The sequence below is a fragment of the Salvelinus alpinus genome, chromosome 18, assembly GCF_045679555.1.
Source record: "Salvelinus alpinus chromosome 18, SLU_Salpinus.1, whole genome shotgun sequence".
NCBI lineage: Eukaryota > Metazoa > Chordata > Actinopteri > Salmoniformes > Salmonidae > Salvelinus > Salvelinus alpinus.
Window position 1 is genome coordinate 30598155 of NC_092103.1, and position 24106 is coordinate 30622260.

General features: G+C 45.3%; 1 protein-coding gene across 5 annotated transcripts in view; it reads right to left on the reverse strand.

Annotated features, from left to right (window-relative positions):
* The window catches only part of LOC139544181 (disabled homolog 2-interacting protein-like), a 267245-nt gene that overhangs the window by 55528 nt on the left and 187611 nt on the right, over positions 1-24106 (reverse strand). For all 5 annotated transcript variants that reach the window (XM_071350999.1, XM_071350998.1, XM_071350997.1 and 2 more), the window contains 3 exons: positions 15365-15518; positions 13964-14062; positions 5139-5693 (listed from right to left, as the gene is read on the reverse strand). In XM_071350999.1, the coding sequence (XP_071207100.1) occupies positions 5139-5693; positions 13964-14062; positions 15365-15518 (808 nt within the window). The remainder of the gene's footprint in view (positions 1-5138; positions 5694-13963; positions 14063-15364; positions 15519-24106) is intronic.

Below are 24106 nucleotides of genomic sequence, written 5' to 3' on the forward strand. Positions count from 1 at the left end.
GGTCACAAACCATCTCTTCACCTCAGACACTGCAATTATAATGACCCTGCTGATTGTGATGCACCATGGAGGAGGGTCTGTCTCCACGCTTTCTTAAGCTAACGCTGCTAACCCTACCAAAACTGACTTCACATTAATAGAATCAGCAGCAGGGTGGTAATGGATGAAGGCACTGGAAATAGATTACTGTGTGTGTTTGTGTGTGGTGTGTTCGTGGGGTGTGTTCGTGTGTGTGGTGTGTTCGTGGACATGTTTTTACTATACTTGTCAGAAGTCCCCACAAGAATGGTAAACAAACAAAAATTTGACCAACTGGGGAAATTTTGTTAGTCCCCACAAGGTCAAATGGGGTTTAAGGTTAGGAGCTAGGGTTAGGGTCTTCATATGCTGTCGTTGGCCAGATGAGATGGAGGATTCCTTAAATATCTGACACAGTCCACTCAAGGATAATGTAGTTATGTTATATACAGTAGATCACATACTGTATATTGTGTAAATAAGTATTTGGTTGCTGTGGCCAGGGAGTAATCATAGACCTGGATGAAAAAGACAGCCAGAAAATTACGTTTTATTCCTAAAACATAACATTATGTAGCAGGAAAGGGAACCCAAATCCTGTGTAGAGTAGAGCAGAGGGGAGTTTGGCCCAAGACTTCATCTGCAGCTCGTAAAGGACAAACCACACAGTATAAATATGGATGTGAATATGAGATGATTGTGGACTACAGGAAAAGGAGGACCGAGCACGCCCCCATTCTCATCGATGGGGCTGTAGTGGAGCAGGTTGAGAGCTTCAAGTTCCTTGGTGTCCACATCACCAACAAACTAGAATGGTCCAAACACACCAAGACAGTCGTGAAGAGGGCCCGACAAAGCCTATTCCCCTCAGGAAACTAAAAAGATTTGGCATGGGTCCTGAGATCCTCAAAAGGTTCTACAGCTGCAACATCGAGAGCATCCTGACTGGTTGCATCACTGCCTGGTACGGCAACTGCTCGGCCTCTGACCGCAAGGCACTACAGAGGGTAGTGCGTACGGCCCAGTACATCACTGGGGCTAAGCTGCCTGCCATCCAGGACCTCTACACCAGGCGGTGTCAGAGGCAGGCCCTAAAAATTGTCAAAGACCCCAGTCACCCCAGTCATAGACTGTTCTCTCTACTACCGCATGGCAAGCGGTACCGGAGTGCCAAGTATAGGACAAAAAGGCTTCTCAACAGTTTTTACCCCCAAGTCATAAGACTCCTGAACAGGTAACCAAATGGCTACCCGGACTATTTGCATTGTGTGCCCCCCCCTCTTTTACGCTGCTGCTACTCTCTATTTATCATATATGCATAGTCACTTTAACTATACATTCATGTACATACTACCTCAGTTGGGCCGACCAACCAGTGCTCCCGCACATTGGCTAACCGGGCTATCTGCATTGTGTCCCGCCACTCACCACCCGCCAACCCCTCTTTTACGCTACTGCTACTCTCTGTTCATCATATATGCATAGTCACTTTAACCATATACATGTACATACTACCTCAATCAGCCCGACTAACCGGTGTCTGTATGTAGCCTCGCTACTTTTATAGCCTCGCTACTATATATACAGTGGGGAGAACAAGTATTTGATACACTGCCGATTTTGCAAGTTTTCCTACTTACAAAGCATGTAGAGGTCTGTAATTTTTATCATAGGTACACTTCAACTGTGAGAGACGGAATCTAAAACAAAAATCCAGAAAATCACATTGTATGATTTTTAAGTAAATAATTTGCATTTTATTGCATGACATAAGTATTTGATACATCAGAAAAGCAGAACTTAATATTTGGTACAGAAACCTTTGTGTGCAATTACAGAGATCATACGTTTCCTGTAGTTCTTGACCAGGTTTGCACACACTGCAGCAGGGATTTTGGCCCACTCCTCCATACAGACCTTCTCCAGATCCTTCAGGTTTCGGGGCTGTCGCTGGGCAATACGGACTTTCAGCTCCCTCCAAAGATTTTCTATTGGGTTCAGGTCTGGAGACTGGCTAGGCCACTCCAGGACCTTGAGATGCTTCTTACGGAGCCACTCCTTAGTTGCCCTGGCTGTGTGTTTCGGGTCGTTGTCATGCTGGAAGAACCAGCCACGACCCATCTTCAATGCTCTTACTGAGGGAAGGAGGTTGTTGGCCAAGATCTCGCGATACATGGCCCCATCCATCCTCCCCTCAATACGGTGCAGTCGTCCTGTCCCCTTTGCAGAAAAGCATCCCCAAAGAATGATGTTTCCACCTCCATGCTTCACGGTTGGGATGGTGTTCTTGGGGTTGTACTCATCCTTCTTCTTCCTCCAAACACGGCGAGTGGAGTTTAGACCAAAAAGCTCTATTTTTGTCTCATCAGACCACATGACCTTCTCCCATTCCTCCTCTGGATCATCCAGATGGTCATTGGCAAACTTCAGACGGGCCTGGACATGCGCTGGCTTGAGCAGGGGGACCTTGCGTGCGCTGCAGGATTTTAATCCATGACGGCATGGTGTGTTACTAATGGTTTTCTTTGAGACTGTGGTCCCAGCTCTCTTCAGGTCATTGACCAGGTCCTGCCGTGTAGTTCTGGGCTGATCCCTCACCTTCCTCATGATCATTGATGCCCCACGAGGTGAGATCTTGCATGGAGCCCCAGACCGAGGGTGACTGACCGTCATCTTGAACTTCTTCCATTTTCTAATAATTGCGCCAACAGTTGTTGCCTTCTCACCAAGCTGCTTGCCTATTGTCCTGTAGCCCATCCCAGCCTTATGCAGGCCTACAATTGTATCCCTAATGTCCTTACACAGCTCTCTGGTCTTGGCCATTGTGGAGAGGTTGGAGTCTGTTTGATTGAGTGTGTGGACAGGTGTCTTTCATACAGGTAACGAGTTCAAACAGGTGCAGTTAATACAGGTAATGAGTGAAGAACAGGAGGGCTTCTTAAAGAAAAACTAACAGGTCTGTGAGAGCCGGAATTCTTACTGATTGGTAGGTGATCAAATACTTATGTCATGCAATAAAATGCAAATTAATTACTTAAAAATCATACAATGTGATTTTCTGGATTTTTGTTTTAGATTCCGTCTCTCACAGTTGAAGTGTATCTATGATAAAAATTACAGACCTCTACATGCTTTGTAAGTAGGAAAACCTGCAAAATCGGCAGTGTATCAAATACTTGTTCTCCCCACTGTATATATATATAGTATATAGTATATAGCCTGTCTTTTACTGTTGTTTTATTTCTTTACTTACCTATTGTTCACCGAATACCTTTTTTGCACTATTGGTTAGAGCCTGTAAGTAAGCATTTCACTGTAAAGTCTACACCTGTTGTATTCGGCGCACGTGACACATAAACTTTGATTTGGAATATACATCACGTGGTTTAGCCTCATTAAGTCTGGGTCTGATGTAACTTGGAATGTTTTTTAGGACTATTAGTTGGGAATATTTGGGGTGTGTTGTGGTGCTGTGGGCTACAATCTGTGTAGTGCACCATCAATAATGTAGCCTAGGTTTCCAGGGAAATGTAAAGCTAAGATGTGTGTGTATACACATGAAACGTTCAAAGCAGTGTAAGGGACACAGAGCACCCTCTAGAGAGACGTTTTCCGTCATTTCTCCTGTTTTGAGAAATCTTCAGCAGGAGAAGGGTAGTTTGTTTGTCTGACGAGGTTTGCTAAAGCCACCCGAACTAACACCCCAAAAGACAACAGCTATAAATAAATGAATCAGTCAATATATTCCTGTCCAGGCTAAATGTATCCATTGGATTCTGGCTATCCCTTTAATAGGTTTTACTGGCTTTTCAATTATTAGTCTGCTTGTAATAAATGTTTGTAGAGGAAATTAGGAAATATAGATTTGTGGGGACATTGTCCCATGAAGCCGTCCCTGGTGAAAATCAACTTTGAAACAGTGTCTCTCTGCTGGTATTAACGTTTTACGACCTGTCTCCATGGGAGATGACAGGCAGATGAACGAGGGAAGTAAGGGAGAGATGAAGGTTTAACACTTTTCAGGGACACTGAATTTAATTAGGTCTAATTAACAGTGTGGCCATTTCTCCAGAGCCGTACAGAGCCTTTATAGCGTGTATGTCTGACCAACCCAGTGCAGAGACAGCAAAAGTCTACTGCAGCTCTCAGCAGGACCTCTTAAGTACTAATCGTTCATCATGGCAGTCTGATGAAGTCAGTCAGAGAGAGAAAGTCAGGGAGCTTCAAAGCTCTCTGTTCAATGACAATGTCAAGAGCGTCCTTGCTGGCTGGCTTGCACTCAAGTTGTCCTTGGCAACTGGAAAATAACATAAAGAGAAAAGAGCAAAGAACCCTCCTCTCACCGAGGCAGCAGCCAATGAACGTTGCATACAGTACAATAATAGGCATTGCAGTAGGTAGCCAATTTGATAGCTTGAGAGAGAGAGTGGGTTTGGTAGTGTGGTAGAGTGTAGACTGCTACCTGGATGAGAAATCATCTCTCAGAAATGACCCCAAACCGACCCCAAAACAAGCTCAAAACACCATGCTAACACAGTGGGTTAATCTAGGCCTGCTAACACACCAATGCCTCTCTTCTCTTCTGTTCTGTTGAACATCCATCCCAAACATCTCTGAGCTTTACAACCCTGCAGGAAAGTGAACTAAGGAGAACTGAGGGTGGATTAACAGCAGTTTGGGATCTAATACTTTCTCTGTTAAACTAACATGAGCCCATCTGCTCCACTAGCGGTCAAAAGGAAAAAGTGAAGACTCTGTTAAACAAACAGGAAATAACCTCTCTGGCCTCTGGCTCTGCTGAGACAGCTGCTGGCCCAGGTCAAATATTTAAAAAGCATTTAGTCAGGTTCGACCACATTCCTGAGGTTGACTTGCATTTAGTTTGAACTCGGTGACATAGAATACTACTGTAATACAGAATAAAAGCTGAGTTCTGATAGCTGTGTCTTGCACAGAGGATGACAGACATTGACCTTACTTAGCCAACACTCCTGTTGCAGTTGCTACCTTGAGCAAAGTCTTAGACAGGAAACATTGAGAGCGAATTGAACCAAAACATTTGTCAAACAAAAGTAAATGTGTGTGTGAACGAGTAATCTTTATGATCGCTAGGTTCCTACCTTGGCCTTGCCGGTGCTCTGTAGAATATGGACCAGTGCAGAAGCCATCTCCTCCTTGTTCTTCACACTGATGCCAGGCTCCAGCACAGAGCACAGCAACATGTAGTTATTGGTGGTGTACTCTGCAAACTCCTTATACATCTCCATAGGTAGGATGTTCATGCTCTGGTAGCGGGCCTTGATCCGGATCATGGGCCCTGGTGTCTTCCCTTTGTTGGGCGCCGGAGTGCTTACAGGGTACCACTTCTCCATGAACTGCCTCCCCGTCACCGCGGGGACTGGGATGTTGACCAGTCCGATGTAATTGTTCTTGTCTTTTTTCTTCTTCTTGTCCGAGTCCTTGTAGAGGTGGACCGTGATGCTCTTGGCAGCCGGGAGGTTGTTGAACTCAAAGTGCTCGCCCCAGAAGACGTTGTCGGTCTTGAGCTTGCAGGTGGTGCGGGCGTACAGGGTGTCGTCCAAACACAGCTCGCAGAAGTACTTCTTCTTGGCCGGAATGTCCTTGGCTTCGATGATCCACAGCTTCAGCATGTTCTCCACCCGACGGCTGTTGTCCTGAGTGGGGATAGAGAAAGGGAGGGGTGGGTTAGAGACAGGGTGGATCCCAGACCTGGGTCTTTAGTACATACTGACTGTAGCTCAAATACTTGAGAGAGAGAAGAGGTTAGGGTCAATGGTAGCCAGACCTGGATCTAATACATATTTCAAATAGTATGCAGGTATGTTGGTGCTACCAAAGTTTATATGGGAATGTGGTGCTTCTCTCTGTAAACATTGTCGTTTCTGAGCCTTCCAAAAAAGAAAAAATGACAGCAACATACCTAAAATAAAATAAAATACTTGAGATGTGCTTGATTAAAGCTAGACTCACTGGAGTGCAGGGCGAGTGGATGGAGTTTAGTATACCTTATAACGGGTAATTAAGACATTACACATGAATAAATAGATGATTAAAATGCATATGTTAATGGTACTCAACGGTAGATTCTGCATAGAAATACAGTTCATTATGCAAAATGTATTTAATGGAAACAGTAATACAATAACATTCTCATGAATAGAACTCAGCAAATGGCTTTTAGACTGTTCTGGATATTGCACGTTATTTTACACCCACTACAAATAGTTTTCCCCCCCCTTTTCTCATTTCAAAAACGCTCTAATGTCAGTTTCAGTTGAATACATTCAGTTGGACAACTACCCCCTTTCCCTTTCCCTTTCAAGCGCCAATGTTTACGGACAAACAAGCAAACCTACACTGTATCTAATCTGTGGAAAATCACTAAATAATTAAAGACTTGCGAGGCAGAGATGGAAAGATTCATATCCCTGCCAGAAGTCTTTTGAGAAAACAAACACTTCAAGGTTATTGCCTAACTTTTTTCCTGAAGGAGATTTTTACCCAAAATCCAGAAACTCCCAAGTGGTTCCATACATTGAAACTAGTTCAGTGGAGTTTTCCCTCTCCCCTTCTCTCTCCCTGTGGTGCTGTACTGAAACAGCCTAAAAAATGGGTGACGTGACTCTTGACGTTGCTGGATGCAGGCCTCACTTTGCGGCCAAATTAGCTATTTTTGTCAAAAGTACTATCGGTTTTGAGTCAGGAAATCTGTACTTTTCCACCTAAACCATTTGCAATTATTTGATATAATTATTTTAAGTAGCCTACTGCCACAGCAGCGGAGATGGGTAACAACTTTTTTTCAGCGGAGATGTGAACACAGCGTTACACATTCGTTATACAAAGTAAACAACAACCTTCAAATAAGCCTGACGACTAAATACTCGCGGGTGATGAAGAAAACTACTGAAGGAGCGCTGATGGTGTCGTTGAAACCATATTTATTTGAGCCCCACGAATTTGGATGAAGAATTTTGGCAAATTGAGCTTCAGATGGCCACCGCCGTTCTAGCCACCGCAGCAGAAGCAGTAGCTGGACCACAGCCACAACCCATCCCCAGAATCAACATAGACTGGTGGTGCAGATGTAGCATTTGCGTGCCAATGCTGCGAATGAGGAATATTTGTGCTGCAAAGAATTTGAATACGTGTCTAGAATTCTTACAGAAATGGAGGAACTTAATGATGATGATGAGCAATTTGCTTTTGCGCCCACAGAAATTCTGATGTCCTGGAAAAAAATGCTGTATTCCAAAAACGAATTAGAGAATCACCCCTGTTCCAGCTGGACCAAATGGACAGTTATCTAACGAGTAAGTAGCTAAACGTATCTTTGATGAATGAACTCTTATCATATACTGTACATAAATGTGAGGGACCGTTAGTGGGTTTATGTTTTCACATTAGCCCAAAAGACTATATAGCCTATGTTTATTTATCACAATGTTTTTGGACATTCTATTCTCCAATGCGACACAATGTATAGTTTCTCAACCCCTCCTTCCTTAAAAACATAGAACAGCTAACTGGCTACTAGCTAGCAGCGGCCCGCTAGCTTTCTAGAGTACATCGGACTGTTAGCTTAATAGGCCCATCGGACAATTTCTTTGGCCACTATACCTAGTTTGCCAATCGGCCTGGTTTACCACACGGAACCCTGCTGATCCGTCCTCTGAACCGGAACCCCAACAGAGCTAGCCAGCTAACTAGCTACTAGCTAGTAGTCAGCTAGCCACTGCTAGTGGTCATCAGCTACTTCTAGCTCGGACAACTCTCGCCAGTCTGCACAACGCGACTCAAACCAGAGCAAATCGGACTTATTTTTCTCCATATTCACCTGGATCATCGCAGTTAGCTAGCTGCTATTTGAGTGGCCCCTCCTGGGTAACGTCTCTGTCCCGAAGCAAGAACCAATTAGCCTGGAGCTAGCCTTGCTAGGCACATCTCCCGGCTAGCCAAAGAGGTCCATCAGCCACTCCTTGGGCTACAATACCTATTTTAATCAGCACGTAATCAGCACGAGGGGGCCACATCAGACTTTACTCCGTCGCAACGTCACTCCAAGGCCCTTCTGCTAGCTTGCTAGCCCCGGCCCGCTAGCTGCCTGAAGCCACTCACTGGACTCCTACGACCAATGCTGTTTTGGTTGGTAATTATTGCCTTATTTCGCTGTAGAGCCTCTAACCCTGCTCAATACGCCTTATTTAACACTTTAGTTCCACCTACCACACATGCGGTGACATCACCTGGTTTAAATTATATTTCTAGAGACAATATCTCTTTCATCATCACTCCATCCACAGGTTTACCCTCACTGTATTCACATCCTACCATACCTTTGTCTGTACATTATCCCTTGAACCTATTCTACCGTGCCCAGAAATGTGCTCCTTTTACTCTCTGTTCTGAAAGTACTAGACGACCAGTTACTTTAGCCGTACCCTTATCCTACTCCTCCTCTGTTCCTCTGGTGATGTGGAGGTTAATCCAGGCCCTGCAGTGCCTAGCTCCACTCCCATTCCCCAGGCGCTATCATTTGTTGACTTCTGTAACCATAAAAGCCTTGGTTTCATGCATGTTAACATTAGAAGCCTCCTCCCTAAGTTAGTTTTATTCACTGCCCTAGCACACTCTGCCAACCCGGATGTCTGAATCCTGACTCAGGAAGACCACTAAAAACCCTGAAATTTCCATCCCTAACTATAACATTTTCCGACAAAATAGAACTGCCAAAGGGGGCGGTGTTGCAATCTACTGCAAAGATAGCCTGCAGAGTTCTGTCTTACTATCCAGGTCTGTACCCAAACAATTCGAGCTTCTACTTTTAAAAATCCACCTTTCCAAAAACAATTCTCTCACCGTTGCCGCTTGCTATAGACCACCCTCTGCCCCCAGCTGTGCCCTGGACACCATATGTGAACTGATTGCCCCCCATCTATCTTCAGAGCTCGTGCTGCTAGGTGACCTAAACTGGGACATGCTTAACACACCGGCCATCCTACAATCTAAGCTTGATGCCCTCAATCTCACACAAATTATCAATGAACCCACCAGGTACAACCCCAAAACCATAAACACAGGCACCCTCATAGATATCATCGTAATCAACTTGCCCTCCAAATATACCTCTGCTGTTTTCAACCAAGATCTCAGCGATCACTGCCCCTCATCACTGTCAAACGCTCCCTAAAATACTTCAGCGAGCAGGCCTTTCTAAATCGACCTGGCCCGGGTATCATGGAAGGATGTTGACCTCATCCCGTCAGTAGAGGATGCCTGGTCATTCTTTAAAAGTGCCTTCCTCACCATCTTAAATAAGCATGCCCCTTTCAAAAAATGCTGAGCCAGGAACAGATATAGCCCTTGGTTCTCTCTAGACCTGACTGCCCTTGACCAGCACAAAAACATCCTGTGGCATTCTGCATTAGAATCGAATAGCCCCCGTGATATGCAACTTTTCAAGTTAGGAACCAATATACACAGGCAGTTAGGAAAGCTAAGGCTAGCTTTTTCTAGCAGAAATTTGCATCCTGTAGCACAAACTCAAAAAGGTTCTGGGACACTGTAAAGTCCATGGAGAATAAGAGCACCTCCTCCCAGCTGCCGACTGCACTGAGGCTAGGAAACACTGTCACCACCAATAAATCCACTATAATTGAGAATTTCAAAAAGCATTTTTCTATGGCTGGCCATGCTTTCCACCTGGCTACCTCTACCCCGGTCAACAGCCCTGCACTACCCACAGCAACTCGCCCAAGCCCCCCCCATTTCTCCTTCACCCAAATCCAGATAGCTGATGTCCTGAAAGACCTGCAAAATCTGTACCCCTACAAATCAGCCGGGCTAGACAATATGGACCCTCTCTTTTTAAAATTATCTGCTGAAATTTTTGCAACCCCTATTACTAGTCTGTTCAACCTCTCTTTCGTATCGTCTGAGATTCCCAAAGATTGGAAAGCTGCCGCGGTCATCCCCCTCTTCAAAGGGGGAGACACTCTAGACCCTAACTGCTACAGACCTATATCCCACCGTACCTTCTCCGCTATGCAATCCGGTTTCAGAGCTGGCCATGGGTGCACCTCAGCCACGCTCAAGGTCCTAAACGATATCATAACCGCCATCGATAAGAGACATTACTGTGCAGCCGTATTCATCGACCTGGCCAAGGCTTTCGACTCTGTCAATCACCACATTCTTTTCGGCAGACTCAACAGCCTTGGTTTCTCAAATGACTGCCTCGCCTGGTTTACCAACTACTTCTCTGATAGAGTTCAGTGTGTCAAATCGGAGGGCCTGTTGTCCGGACTTCTGGCAGTCTCAATTCTCGGGTCGACTCTTTTCTCTGTATACATTGCTCTTGCTGCTGGTGATTCTCTCATCCACCTCTATGCAGATGACACCATTCTGTATACTTCTGGCCCTTTGGACACTGTGTTAACTAACCTCCAGACGAGCTTCAATGCCGTACAACTCTCTTTCCGTGGCCTCCAACTGCTCTTAAATGCAAGTAAAACTAAATGCATGCTCTTCAACCGATCACTGCCCGCACCTGCCCGCCCGTCCAGCATCACTACTCTGGACGACTCTGACTTAGAATATGTGGACAACTACAAATACCTAGGTGTCTGGCTAGACTTTAAACTCTCCTTCCAGACTCACATTAAGCATCTCCAATCCAAAATTAAATCTAGAATCGGTTTCCTATTTCGCAACAAAGCATCCTTCACTCATGCTGCCAAACATACCCTCGTAAAACTGACCATCCTACCGATCCTTGACTTCGGAGATGTCATTTATAAAATAGCCTCCAACACGCTACTCAACAAATTGGATGCAGTCTATCACAGTGCCATCCGTTTTGTCACCAAAGCCCCATATACTACCCACCACAGTGACCTGTATGCTCTCGTCGCTTCATACTCGTCGCCAAACCCACTGGTTCCAGGTCATCTACAAGTTTCTGCTAGGTAAAGCCCCGCTTATCTCAGCTCACTGGTCACCATAGCAGCACCCACCGGTAGCACGCGCTCCAGCAGGTATATCTCACTGGTCACCCCCAAAGCCAATTCCTCATTTGGCCGCCTTTCGTTCCAGTTCTCTGCTGCCAATGACTGGAACGAACTGCAAAAATCACTGAAGCTGGAGACTCATATCTCCCTCACTAGCTTTAAGCACCAGCTGTCAGAGCAGCTCACAGATCACTGCACCTGTACATAGCCCATCTGTAAACAGCCCATCCAACTACCTCATCCCCATACTGTATTTATTTATTCATCTTGCTCTTTTGCACCCCAGTATCTCTACTTGCACATTCATCCTATGCACATCTACCATTCCAGTGTATAATTGCTATATTGTAATTATTGTACCAGCCCCCCCCAAAAAAAATCTGTGACATCAAGCTCCATATAACATATCGTGAAGTTTCTACGTAGCAGGGTCTCCCCCACGAGGGCGCACATGCGCAGTTGTTACCCATCTCCGTTACTATGGCAGTCAGCTACATAAAATAATTATATAAAATAATCGCTAATATTTTAGGTTGAAAAGTACACATTTTGTGACTTAAAACTGATAGTACTTTTGACAAAAACAAAATAATAAAACACACTTCACGGATTTCTGAATCATGAATTCATTGGCAACGAAGCAGAGCGAGGCCTCCATCCAGCAACGTCAGGAGTCACGTGACCTGTTTTTGCCGATGTTTCAGTACAGCACCACATGGAGAGAGAAGGGGAGAGGGAAAACTCCACTGAACTAGTTTCAATATATGGAACCACTTGGGAGTTTCTGGATTTTGGGTAAAATTCTTTAAAGTTCGAATTAAAAAGTAGTTTGTTAAATAATAAAAGATTAAGGCGGGAGAGCGCTGTCAGATTTGCATTATTTCTTGGCTTGACGCAGGGAGCCATATGTTAGCCGCTCGCCTGCCCGCCTGCTGTGCTGTTGTGATTAAAGGAAAAGTGTTGGGTCCTCTGTTTGGAAGTCTGGTGACTGTTCTGGCTGTGTTCTCCCACGGCTCCCTGTCTCTGGCTCTCTGGGGGTGCTACCACTGCAGATGTACAGTACAATACCAGACAGTGTGGATGATTTAACTCTCTGTCTGTCTAAGTGTCTGACTCAACTGCTCTGTTCCAATCAGGTCACTTGCTATCTTCCCTGGGCCCCTTGTTGAGTTAAGGTGTGTGATGGAATTGGAATCCAGACGGCCTCTGTTTCTGTCTTTGTACTTACATTTACATTTACATTTAAGTCATTTAGCAGACGCTCTTATCCAGAGCGACTTACAAATTGGTGCATTCACCTTATGATATCCAGTGGAACAACCACTTTACAATAGTGCATCTAACTCTTTTAAGGGGGGGGGGGGTAGAAGGATTACTTTATCCTATCCTAGGTATTCCTTAAAGAGGTGGGGTTTCAGGTGTCTCCGGAAGGTGGTGATTGACTCCGCTGACCTGGCGTCGTGAGGGAGTTTGTTCCACCATTGGGGTGCCAGAGCAGCGAACAGTTTTGACTGGGCTGAGCGGGAACTGTACTTCCTCAGAGGTAGGGAGGCGAGCAGGCCAGAGGTGGATGAACGCAGTGCCCTTGTTTGGGTGTAGGGCCTGATCAGAGCCTGAAGGTACGGAGGTGCCGTTCCCCTCACAGCTCCGTAGGCAAGCACCATGGTCTTGTAGCGGATGCGAGCTTCAACTGGAAGCCAGTGGAGAGAGCGGAGGAGCGGGGTGACGTGAGAGAACTTGGGAAAGTTGAACACCAGACGGGCTGCGGCGTTCTGGATGAGTTGTAGGGGTTTAATGGCACAGGCAGGGAGCCCAGCCAACAGCGAGTTGCAGTAATCCAGACGGGAGATGACAAATGCCTGGATTAGGACCTGCGCCGCTTCCTGCGTGAGGCAGGGTCGTACTCTGCGAATGTTGTAGAGCATGAACCTACAGGAACGGGTCACCGCCTTGATGTTAGTTGAGAACGACAGGGTGTTGTCCAGGATCACGCCAAGGTTCTTAGCACTCTGGGAGGAGGACACAATGGAGTTGTCAACCGTGATGGCGAGATCATGGAACGGGCAGTCCTTCCCCGGGAGGAAGAGCAGCTCCGTCTTGCCGAGGTTCAGCTTGAGGTGGTGATCCGTCATCCACACTGATATGTCTGCCAGACATGCAGAGATGCGATTCACCACCTGGTTATCAGAGGGGGGAAAGGAGAAGATTAATTGTGTGTCGTCTGCATAGCAATGATAGGAGAGACCATGTGAGGATATGACAGAGCCAAGTGACTTGGTGTATAGCGAGAATAGGAGAGGGCCTAGAACAGAGCCCTGGGGGACACCAGTGGTGAGAGCACGTGGTGCGGAGACAGATTCTCGCCACGCCACCTGGTAGGAGCGACCTGTCAGGTAGGACGCAATCCAAGCGTGGGCCGCGCCGGAGATGCCCAGCTCGGAGAGGGTGGAGAGGAGGATCTGATGGTTCACAGTATCAAAGGCAGCCGATAGGTCTAGAAGGATGAGAGCAGAGGAGAGAGAGTTAGCTTTAGCAGTGCGGAGCGCCTCCGTGACACAGAGAAGAGCAGTCTCAGTTGAATGACTAGTCTTGAAACCTGACTGATTTGGATCAAGAAGGTCATTCTGAGAGAGATAGCAGGAGAGCTGGCCAAGGACGGCACGTTCAAGAGTTTTGGAGAGAAAAGAAAGAAGGGATACTGGTCTGTAGTTGTTGACATCGGAGGGATCGAGTGTAGGTTTTTTCAGAAGGGGTGCAACTCTCGCTCTCTTGAAGACGGAAGGGACGTAGCCAGCGGTCAAGGATGAGTTGATGAGCAAGGTTGAACAAGAAGATTGGAATCAATCCAATACACTAATCGTTGAATTTCTATCGGCAACGTTCTGTAACGTTAGACCTCAGACCTGTGGTCTCACCTTGTTGGGGTGGACGGCTCTCCTCAGGTTCTCCATCCACTTGTCCCTCTCTGATGAAGATCGACAGGAGAAACATTTACTTCCTGTTGAGGTGGTGACCTGAAACCCAGAGAAACACAACACTGTGACTACTGCCCTCCATACATGGGAAACCGATGCAGGATACAAGATATACACAGACTAAAAAGAGAAAACACATTACTACCGTACAATCAATCGTATCTTGATTTATGAATATTAGACTACACACACTCATTGTTTTGAGAGATAAGGTGTCTGACAGAGGGTTGATGGAGCTGAATGAGGAATCATTGAATAATGCCATTGGGTAAAGCACTCGGTAGTGGTTGGACATGAGAGAGATAAATAAATAAAAAGAGAGGAAGACAGATGGATACAAGAGAGAGGATATGAGAGAAAGAGAGAGTCGTGCGATGAGAGTGATAGCGTTAAGTGAAAGTCTCTTCAGTCCACGGTAGAGAGTGGCTGGTTATTTTTACCTTTCAACCTGCTCACAGAAAGAGCTCAGAGTGCTTAGTCACTCTCCTCTCCTCTCAGCACAGTGTCTACTGCCAGCAGGGCTCGTTTTAGAGCCAGGGTCCTGCTGTGTGTGTGTATGGTTACTGGTGCTCACCTCAAGGCAGTGCTCCTGTGGTGTGTGTGTATGTGAGAGGGTGCTCTTAATGAAGAGGGCCTTGCCAGGTGTCTTGTGTGGGTGAATGTTGAAGTGAATGTGTCTCTAGTGTTTATCTCTCTCATGTCAGCAGTATCTTGGCCCAGGATAAAGCACATTGGTCATACAAGCATGTATGTACTTGTGTGTCTGTGTATTTGCAGTACCTGACTTGCGGCGGCAGGTATCCTAGAGGTTAACAGCGTTGGGCCAGCAACCGCAAGGTCAATGGGCCGAATCCCTGACCCAACTAGGTGTGGAAAAATATCTGTCGATGTGCACTTGAGCTGCGTAATTTACCCTAATTGCTCCTGTAAGTCGCTCTGGATAATTGTTTAAAAAAAAATGTTGTACCTTTATTTAACCAGGCAAGCCAGTCTGAATGTAAAACTGTAAACGTAGTAGTTGGCCCTAGATGCTGTGAGTGCATGTGTGTGTGTTTGCTTGTGTGTGTGTGTTTGCTTGTGTGTGTGTTCGCGCACTTAAAAGGATACTGTGAGATTCTGGCAATTTTATACTTTTCCAGAGTCAGATAAACGTGTGGATACTATTTGTATGTCTCTGTGTGTAGTATGAAGGAAGTTAGAGGTAGTTTTGCGATGCTAACAAGTGTTAGCGCAATGACTAGAAGTCTACAGGTACGGTAGCATATGATCGCAGTATCTCTTTAATGTACGTGTGTGTCTGTGTGTGTGTGTATGCCCTTCTATGTCTGTGCTCCTCCTCACCTGGAAGCAGTAGTCCTGTCCGAGGATGGAGCTGTGAACAGGTTTGATGAGCACCTCGTCCTCCATACTGAGGTCTAGGGCCTCCACAGCACTACTGGGGCTGAGCAACGACTCGTGGCTGCGAGACTCCTTCAGCCTCGGCATCAGATTAGAACTGGAGAGAGCGGGATGGGGAGAGGGTGAGTTAGTTAACACGCAGGGGGATAGGTGTGTGTGTGTGAGAGAGAAAGAGAGAGCGAGATGTGTAAGAAAAGAGAGAGACATGGGACGCTCCATCAGTCCTCGCTCAACACTACATGTACTGTTCATTTTCTCAAATCAACACATGCTTACCAAAACTTTCACACACACGTTTGCCATCACATTCAGCTAGCGTGTTTTCAGACCCTGTCACTCAGAGCAATCTCTCTTTCTTTATCTCTGATAGACAAGAACAATATATTGTACTGATGTTCCCTAAAACAGACTCCCTATACCTCTCCAACTACATTCTGTTTGATCCTATTTTCTATCTACTGTAACAGAGTGAAATGTTCTAAAGAAAAGCATTGTCATTCACAGGAGACACAACTCATTTCTTGTCTTCTGTTGTCAGAAGGAGAATGTCAATTTTCCTGAATTGTTTGGCAGACTGTTTGTTTCTCGAAGAAAAACACTATATATGCAAATTGTTGGATGAGGAACTGTAGGCTCATCGTGATAGGGCCAATTGTTAAATGCTTGCATTGTTTTACGGAGCTCAGTAATGTGTGCTGTTACACTGAGAATATGGTACACACACACACACACACACACACACACACACACACACACACACACACACACACACACACACACACACACACACACACACACACACACACACACACACACACACACACACACACACACACACACACACACACACACAGGTACTAAGATAGAGGAGTTTTGGTGGGTGAAGACATTCTTGAGTTTACTAGCAGTTATAAATATTTGGGTCTTTTTTATGCCCTTTCTATACGGCACATCAGCCCTGGCCGACTCAGCAAGTAGAGCTCCTGGGGGAGTTCTAGGAGAAACAAAACCACTGAAAGATATTGATTATGCCACGTATTCCAGACTGTATCAGACAGTTGTGTCCTGTTCTGGACTATTCAGCAGGAGTGTGGGGTGCTAAGAGGTATCTCAAAAACAAACATGTCAATAACAGAGCAGTACGTTACTTTTTAGACATCCACAAGTTTGCACCTATACTGGCAATACCTGGGGACATGGGCTGGAAACCATGTGAGGTGAGATGGAAAAGGCGTGTATGGTGAGACTGGACTAGACAGTTGGATATGCGAATTGCCAGAGTAGCCAGCAATGTTTTTCAATGGGATCTATCTATAGGGGGAGCCTGGGCAACTGCCTTTTCCAACAGTCTGACTGTGATTTGTACAAAAACCAAATTAATTTCGACATGGACACTATTCAAAAACAACTGATAATGAAATATGGAAAAAAATGGGTGGAGGAGATTAATCAAAACCCCAAATTGAGAACCTTTTGTTAAGGGTGAATGTGTGTGTGAGAGATATATTATGTATAACCTACCTAAAAGCAAAATATTGATATGTGCACAGGTAAGATCAATGATATTGCCTCAGTGTATTGAAACAGGTAAGATCAAGGATATTGCCTCAGTGTATTGAAACAGGTAAGATCAAGGATATTGCCTCAGTGTATTGAAACAGGTAAGATCAGGGATATTGCCTCAGTGTATTGAAACAGGTAAGATCAGGGATATTTCCTCAGCGTATTGAAACAGGTAAGATCAGGGATATTGCCTCAGTGTATTGAAACAGGTAAGATCAGGGATATTGCCTCAGTGTATGAAACAGGTAAGATCAGGGATATTGCCTCTGTGTATTGAAACAGGTAAGATCAGGGATATTGCCTCAGTGTATTGAAACAGGTAAGATCAGGGATATTGCCTCAGTGTATTGAAACAGGTAAGATCAGGGATATTGCCTCTGTGTATTGAAACAGGTAAGATCAGGGATATTGCCTCAGTGTATTGAAACAGGTAAGATCAGGGATATTGCCTCAGCGTATTGAAACAGGTAAGATCAGGGATATTGCCTCAGTGTATTGAAACAGGTAAGATCAGGGATATTGCCTCAGTGTATGAAACAGGTAAGATCAGGGATATTGCCTCTGTGTATTGAAACAGGTAAGATCAGGGATATTGCCTCAGTGTATTGAAACAGGTAAGATCAGGGATATTGCCTCAGCGTATTGAAACAGGTAAGATCAGGGATATTGCCTCAGTGTATTGAAACAGGTAAGATCAGGGATATTGCCTCTGTGTATTGAAACAGGTAAGATCAGGGATATTGCCTCAGTGTATTGAAACACGTAAGATCAGGGATATTGCCTCTTTGTATTGAAACAGGTAAGATCAGGGATATTGCCTCAGTGTATTGAAACAGGTAAGATCAGGGATATTGCCTCTGTGTATTGAAACAGGTAAGATCAGGGATATTGCCTCTGTGTATTGAAACAGGTAAGATCAAGGATATTGCCTCAGCGTATTGAAACAGGTAAGATCAAGGATATTGCCTCTGCGTATTGAAACAGGTAAGATCAGGGATATTGCCTCAGTGTATTGAAACAGGTAAGATCAGGGATATTGCCTACATCTCTGTTAGTGAGAACTTCTCCTTTGCCAAGATAATCCATCCACCTGACAGGTGTGGCATTTCAAGAAGCTGATTAAACAGCATGATCATTAGACAGGTGCACCTTGTGCAGGGGAGAATAAAAGGCCACTCTAAAATGTGCAGTTTTGAGGGAGCATGCAGTTGCCATGCTGACTGCAGGAATGTCCACCAGAGAATGTTGCCAGAGAATTTAATGTTAATTTCTCTACCATAAGCCGCCTCCAACATTGTTTTAGGGAATTTGGCAGTACGGACAACCGGCCTCACAACCGCAGACCATGTGTAACCACGCTAGCCCAGGGCCTCCACATCCGGCTTCTTCACCTGCGGGATCGTCTGAGACCTGCTGATGAACCTGTGGGTTTGCACAACCAAAGAATTTCTGCACAACTGTCAGAAACCTTCTCAGGGAAGCTTATCTGCATGCTCGTCGTCCTCACTAGGGACTTGACCTGACTGCAGTTCGGCGTCGTGACCGACATCAATAAGCAAATGCTCACCTTCGATGGCCACTGGCACGCTGGAGAAGTGTGCTCTTCACAGATGAATCCCGGTTGCAACACTACCGGGCAGATGGCAGACAGCGTGGTGTGGGCAAGCGGTTTGCTCATGTCAACGTTGTGAACAGAGTTCCCCATGGTGGCGGTGGGATTATGGTATGGGCAGGCATAAGCAACAGACAACAAACACAACTGTATTTTATTGATGGCAATTTGAATGCACAGAGATACCGTGACGAGATCTTGAGGCCCATTGTTGTGCCATTCATCCGCCGCCATCACCTCATGTTTCAGCATGATAATGCACAGCCCCATGTTGCAAGGATCTGTACACAATTCCATGGCCTGCATACTCACCAGACATGTCACCATTGAGAATGTTTGGGATGCTCTGGATCGACGTGTACGACAACGTGTTCCAATTCCCGGATCGACGTGTACAACAGCGTGTTCCAATTCCCGTCAATACCCAGCAACTTCGCACAGCCATTGAAGAGGATTGGGACAGCATTTCACAGGCCACAATCAACAACCAGATCAACTCTATGGGAAGGATATGTGTCATGCTGCATGAGGCATCTGGTGGTCACACCAGATACTGACTGGTTTTCTGATCCACGCCCCCTACCTTTCTTTTTTAAGGTACATGTGACCAACAGATGCATATCTGTATTCCCAGTCATGTGAAATCCATAGATCGATCGATCGATCGATCGATCTACCTACCTACCTACCTACCTACCTACCTACCTACCTACCTACCTACCTACCTACCTACCTACCTACCTACCTACCTACCTACCTACCTACCTACCTACCTACCTACCTATGTATCTCTATATATATTATTATTTATTTACTGCTCTATGGATGTAATTATTGCTTGGATAACCTTATTACTATTATGTATGGATTTATTTTTCACTCTTTATGTGGCGCGCACTGCAGAGAAAAACACAATTATCATAGTGAATTATTGTAATGTTTGTCTGTGTGTCAATTGCTGCCGGCGCGGCAGGTAGCCTAGTGGTTAGAGAGTTGGGCCGGTTAGACAGTTGGGCCAGTAACCGAAAGGTTGCTAGATCGAATCCCAGATCTAGCAAGGCAGTTAACCCACTGTTCCCCGGTTGGTCGTCATTGTAAATAATAATTTGTTCTTAACTGACTTGCCTAGTTTAAATAAAGGTTCAATAAAAAATGTATACAAACAATTAGCACATGACCTCACATGTGAATCCTTAAAGAGAGGTGTGGGGCTGGCGTAAGAGGCTGTGAACAATGCTGAATGGGTGTAGACAAAGGAGAGCTCTCCAGTAGGTACCACAACATTCAAAGGCCATTTCTCAAAAGTGAGTTTACAAGTTTATCAACTTTCAAAGCAGAATTACTTTCCCATTGTTCCTCGACTGTAGTGTATGATATACAATTTTGTAGCTTTGAGTCTCTACTTTTATCCATGTAAAAAAACACAATTTCAAATATTGCTACATATGACTGATTTCAGCAGGTTGGTCACATATTAGCCCACACACAAGGAGGCCCTTTCATGCTAAGTTTAGGACCTCATATTGAAGCTTATAGAGACCTTTCTGATATAGAACCAATCTTCAAATGATCTACTTTGGTTTAGATACAAGCATCAAGAAACCAACCTTGTTGAAAATCTGTTTTTTTTAACCTAACTTGCTTACCAGTTTTTCCATGTGGCTTCTTCCTTCACAGACGCCATGAAATTATGACCTCTTCCTAAATATTTGGTCAAATGATTAATTGTATGTATTGTTTCCTAGAAACAAGGGTGGCTCAACTTACCCCTTTGGCTCCACTAACGCCATTCTCCCCTAGTATTGAGTATTGTCAGGTGGCAGTAGAAAGCACCCTCTCAGACAGAGAAAGTGGGGTGATATCAAACACATTGCCAACAGCAGAAACCTCTTTATTTGTTTACCATTCTTCTGTATCTGAAAGATGGATGAGATATCTTTAAGGTTTAAGTCTCTCTTTATTTGAACTGAATGTACTGAGAGTGAGCACTCAAAGAGCATTGTACTCAGCTAGCTGGTATACAAGTTGAGAGAGAGAGAGTTGGATGAACTAGACTCAGTATAGAGCCTTGTTTTTGCATAAGCTGATTTTGTGTGAGTGAATGAATCCCTTATGGGAATATTTTTTATTTATTTAACTAGGAAAGTCATTTAAGAACAAATTCTTATTTACAATGGCGGCCTATGAACAGTGGGTTAACTGCCTTGTTCAGGGGCAGAACAGTGAGTAGTGTAGTAAAGACTAAGAGATCTTAAAGATGAAGACTAAAAGTGGTTAAAGTAGTAGCCTAGAATAAGGAACAATTCCAGGTAAACAGAAAGTGTCCAGATAAAAATATGTTATAAATATTAGATGACGCTCACAAAGACACACGGGTCTAAATTGATGGGTCATGTGAAGGAAATGCCCCAGCCACATATTGCCTAGTGGATGGATCTCTACAGGAGGTGGAAACGGTACAGCCAAATGGTTACTTGCATAGTAGCAATATCAGAAATAGATAGTGTCAATATAAATAAAATAATATACAGTATGTCCAAGAACAATATCAATAACGATATCAGTGATAGACGAGGTAGTTATATGCATACAATCAGGGGTAAAGTGGCTGAGCAGCAGGATAAAAATGAATAGTAGCAGCAGCGTCTGGCTTGTGTGTTAGGAGAGAGTCATGTGAATAGAGGCACTGCAGATAGTGCTGATGACTGGTCCGTCCGAACAACGCATGAACAAGGGAATCTATATTCGGAGAGCATGTTTCTGTCCTGCCCTTGACTTTGGTGCAGGGCATGTGATGTCCATAGCCTATTCGTCGCAAAACTCCCTGATCTTCTCAACAACATACGTTTGTCTAGCTGTGTCCAGTCCAGGTGGTGCTTGTACTGACTCGACTGACTCCGAACACTCCTTGGCGACAACATATATACACTGCTCAAAAAAATAAAGGGAACACTTAAACAACACAATGTAACTCCAAGTCAATCACACTTCTGTGAAATCAAACTGTCCACTTAGGAAGCAACACTGATTGACAATAAATTTCACATGCTGTTGTGCAAATGGAATAGACAAAAGGTGGAAATTATAGGCAATTAGCAAGACACCCCCAATAAAGGAATGGTTCTGCAGGTGGTGACCACAGACCACTTCTCAGTTCCTATGCTTCCTGGCTGATGTTTTGGTCACTTTTGAATGCTGGCGGTGCTTTCACTCTAGTGGTAGCATGAGACGGAGTCTACAACCCACACAAGTGGCTCAGATAGTGCAGCTCATCCAGGATGGCACATCAATGCGAGCTGTGGCAAGAAGGTTTGCTGTGTCTGTCAGCGTAGTGTCCAGAGCATGGAGGCGCTACCAGGAGACAGGCCAGTACATCAGGAGACGTGGAGGAGGCCGTAGGAGGGCAACAACCCAGCAGCAGGACCGCTACCTCCGCCTTTGTGCAAGGAGGTGCACTGCCAGAGCCCTGCAAAATGACCTCCAGCAGGCCACAAATGTGCATGTGTCTGCTCAAACGGTCAGAAACAGACTCCATGAGGGTGGTATGAGGGCCCGACGTCCACAGGTGGGGTTGTGCAGGACGTTTGGCATTTGCCAGAGAACACCAAGATTGGCAAATTCGCCACTGGTGCCCTGTGCTCTTCACAGATGAAAGCAGGTTCACACTGAGCACATGTGACAGACGTGACAGAGTCTGGAGACGCCGTGGAGAACGTTCTGCTGCCTGCAACATCCTCCAGCATGACCGGTTTGGCGGTGGGTCAGTCATGGTGTGGGGTGGCATTTCTTTGTGGGGCCGCACAGCCCTCCATGTGCTCGCCAGAGGTAGCCTGACTGCCATTAGGTACCGAGATGAGATCCTCAGACCCCTTGTGAGACCATATGCTGACACATGCACATTTGTGGCCTGCTGGAGGTCATTTTGCAGGGCTCTTCGATGGGTAGAGTGTCTTCTATGGGTAGAGTGTCTTCTATGGGTAGAGTGTCTTCTATGGGTAGAGTGTCTTCGATGGGTAGAGTGTCTTCTATGGGTAGAGTGTCTTCTATGGGTAGAGTGTCTTCTATGGGTAGAGTGTCTTCTATGGGTAGAGTGTCTTCTATGGGTAGAGTGTCTTCTATGGGTAGAGTGTGTTCGATGGGTAGAGTGTGTTCTATGGGTAGAGTGTCTTCTATGGGTAGAGTGTCTTCTATGGGTAGAGTGTCTTCGATGGGTAGAGTGTCTTCTATGGGTAGAGTGTCTTCTATGGGTAGAGTGTCTTCGATGGGTAGAGTATGGAGTGGTCCTGTGGTTACAGTGTTCGCCCTGAGATTGGAAGGTTGGGAGTTTGGTCCCGGGCCGAGTCACATCAGACTGTAAAAATAGGACCCAATGCGTCTCTGCTTGGCACTCAGCATTAAGGAGATTGGGGGTAAGGCCCTGCGATAGACTTGTGTCCTGTCCAGGGGGTGTATTAGTACATCAAGCTGCTTCATGCTACAGAAACAGGAACTAGGCTTCTGCTCCTATGAGCCGTTCTGGCTCGCACAAGCCAAGGCTACTTACTTACACACAATACTGGGACAATTTAAAGGCCTCTCCTTGATAATGTTATCATCACACAGGGCGGAGTGGTAAAGCCAGCTATATAATCAAGCACCTGCATCAGACAATGAAAAGGCTTCATCACAGGTGCAGTATAATAGTGACAGTATTCAACTTAATATGCTGCACAATATTTGAGTGCCCTACCAAGGTAATTATCGCTTTGCACTAACCGGCTAATTAGCTCAAAGCATCCAAATTGCTGCTCTCCCCCATTTTACAACACAATCAAGCGCTATATCACCCATACACTAATTCAAATGTAAGCACTATGCCTCAGAGAGAGGGAGGGAAAGAGAGAGAGAGAGGGGGAGAGACAGATGCACCTGCATTGCAATTATCATTAACCTTGCCCACGGCCCAATCAGTGAAGAGACGGCAGCACTGAATGTGAACAGCCAAGCTAAACGTGTGTAAATGTGGATGATGATGCAACTAGCGCTAACATCAGTCATTAGAATTTAGCCTCTGACTCTCAAGCAGCCTCTGTTGACTGATGCAGCTAGATGAAGCTAGTGGTAACATTAGCTATTAGTGTTTAGCCTCTGACTCTGGTCTACTGGCAGCACAGTGACAATCTGGGTCAATAGCCTCTGTAATGAGAGGAACTATTTGTATAATAATGCTCTCTATGGAAGGCTTACATGCTAATCCTGTGTGTGTGTGTATGTGTGTGTGTGTGTGTGTGTGTGTGTGTGTCTGTGTGTGTGTGTGTGTGTGTCTGTGTGTGTGTGTATGTGTGTGTGTGTGTGTGTGTATGTGTGTGTGTGTGTGTGTGTGTGTGTGTGTGTGTGTGTGTGTGTGTGTGTGTGTGTGTGTGTGTGTGTGTGTGTGTGTGTGTGTGTGTGTGTGTGTGTGTGTGTGTGTGTGTGTGTGTGTGTGTGTGAGAGCCCTGGTTCTGAATAAGAGCATTCCAGGAAAATGAGGC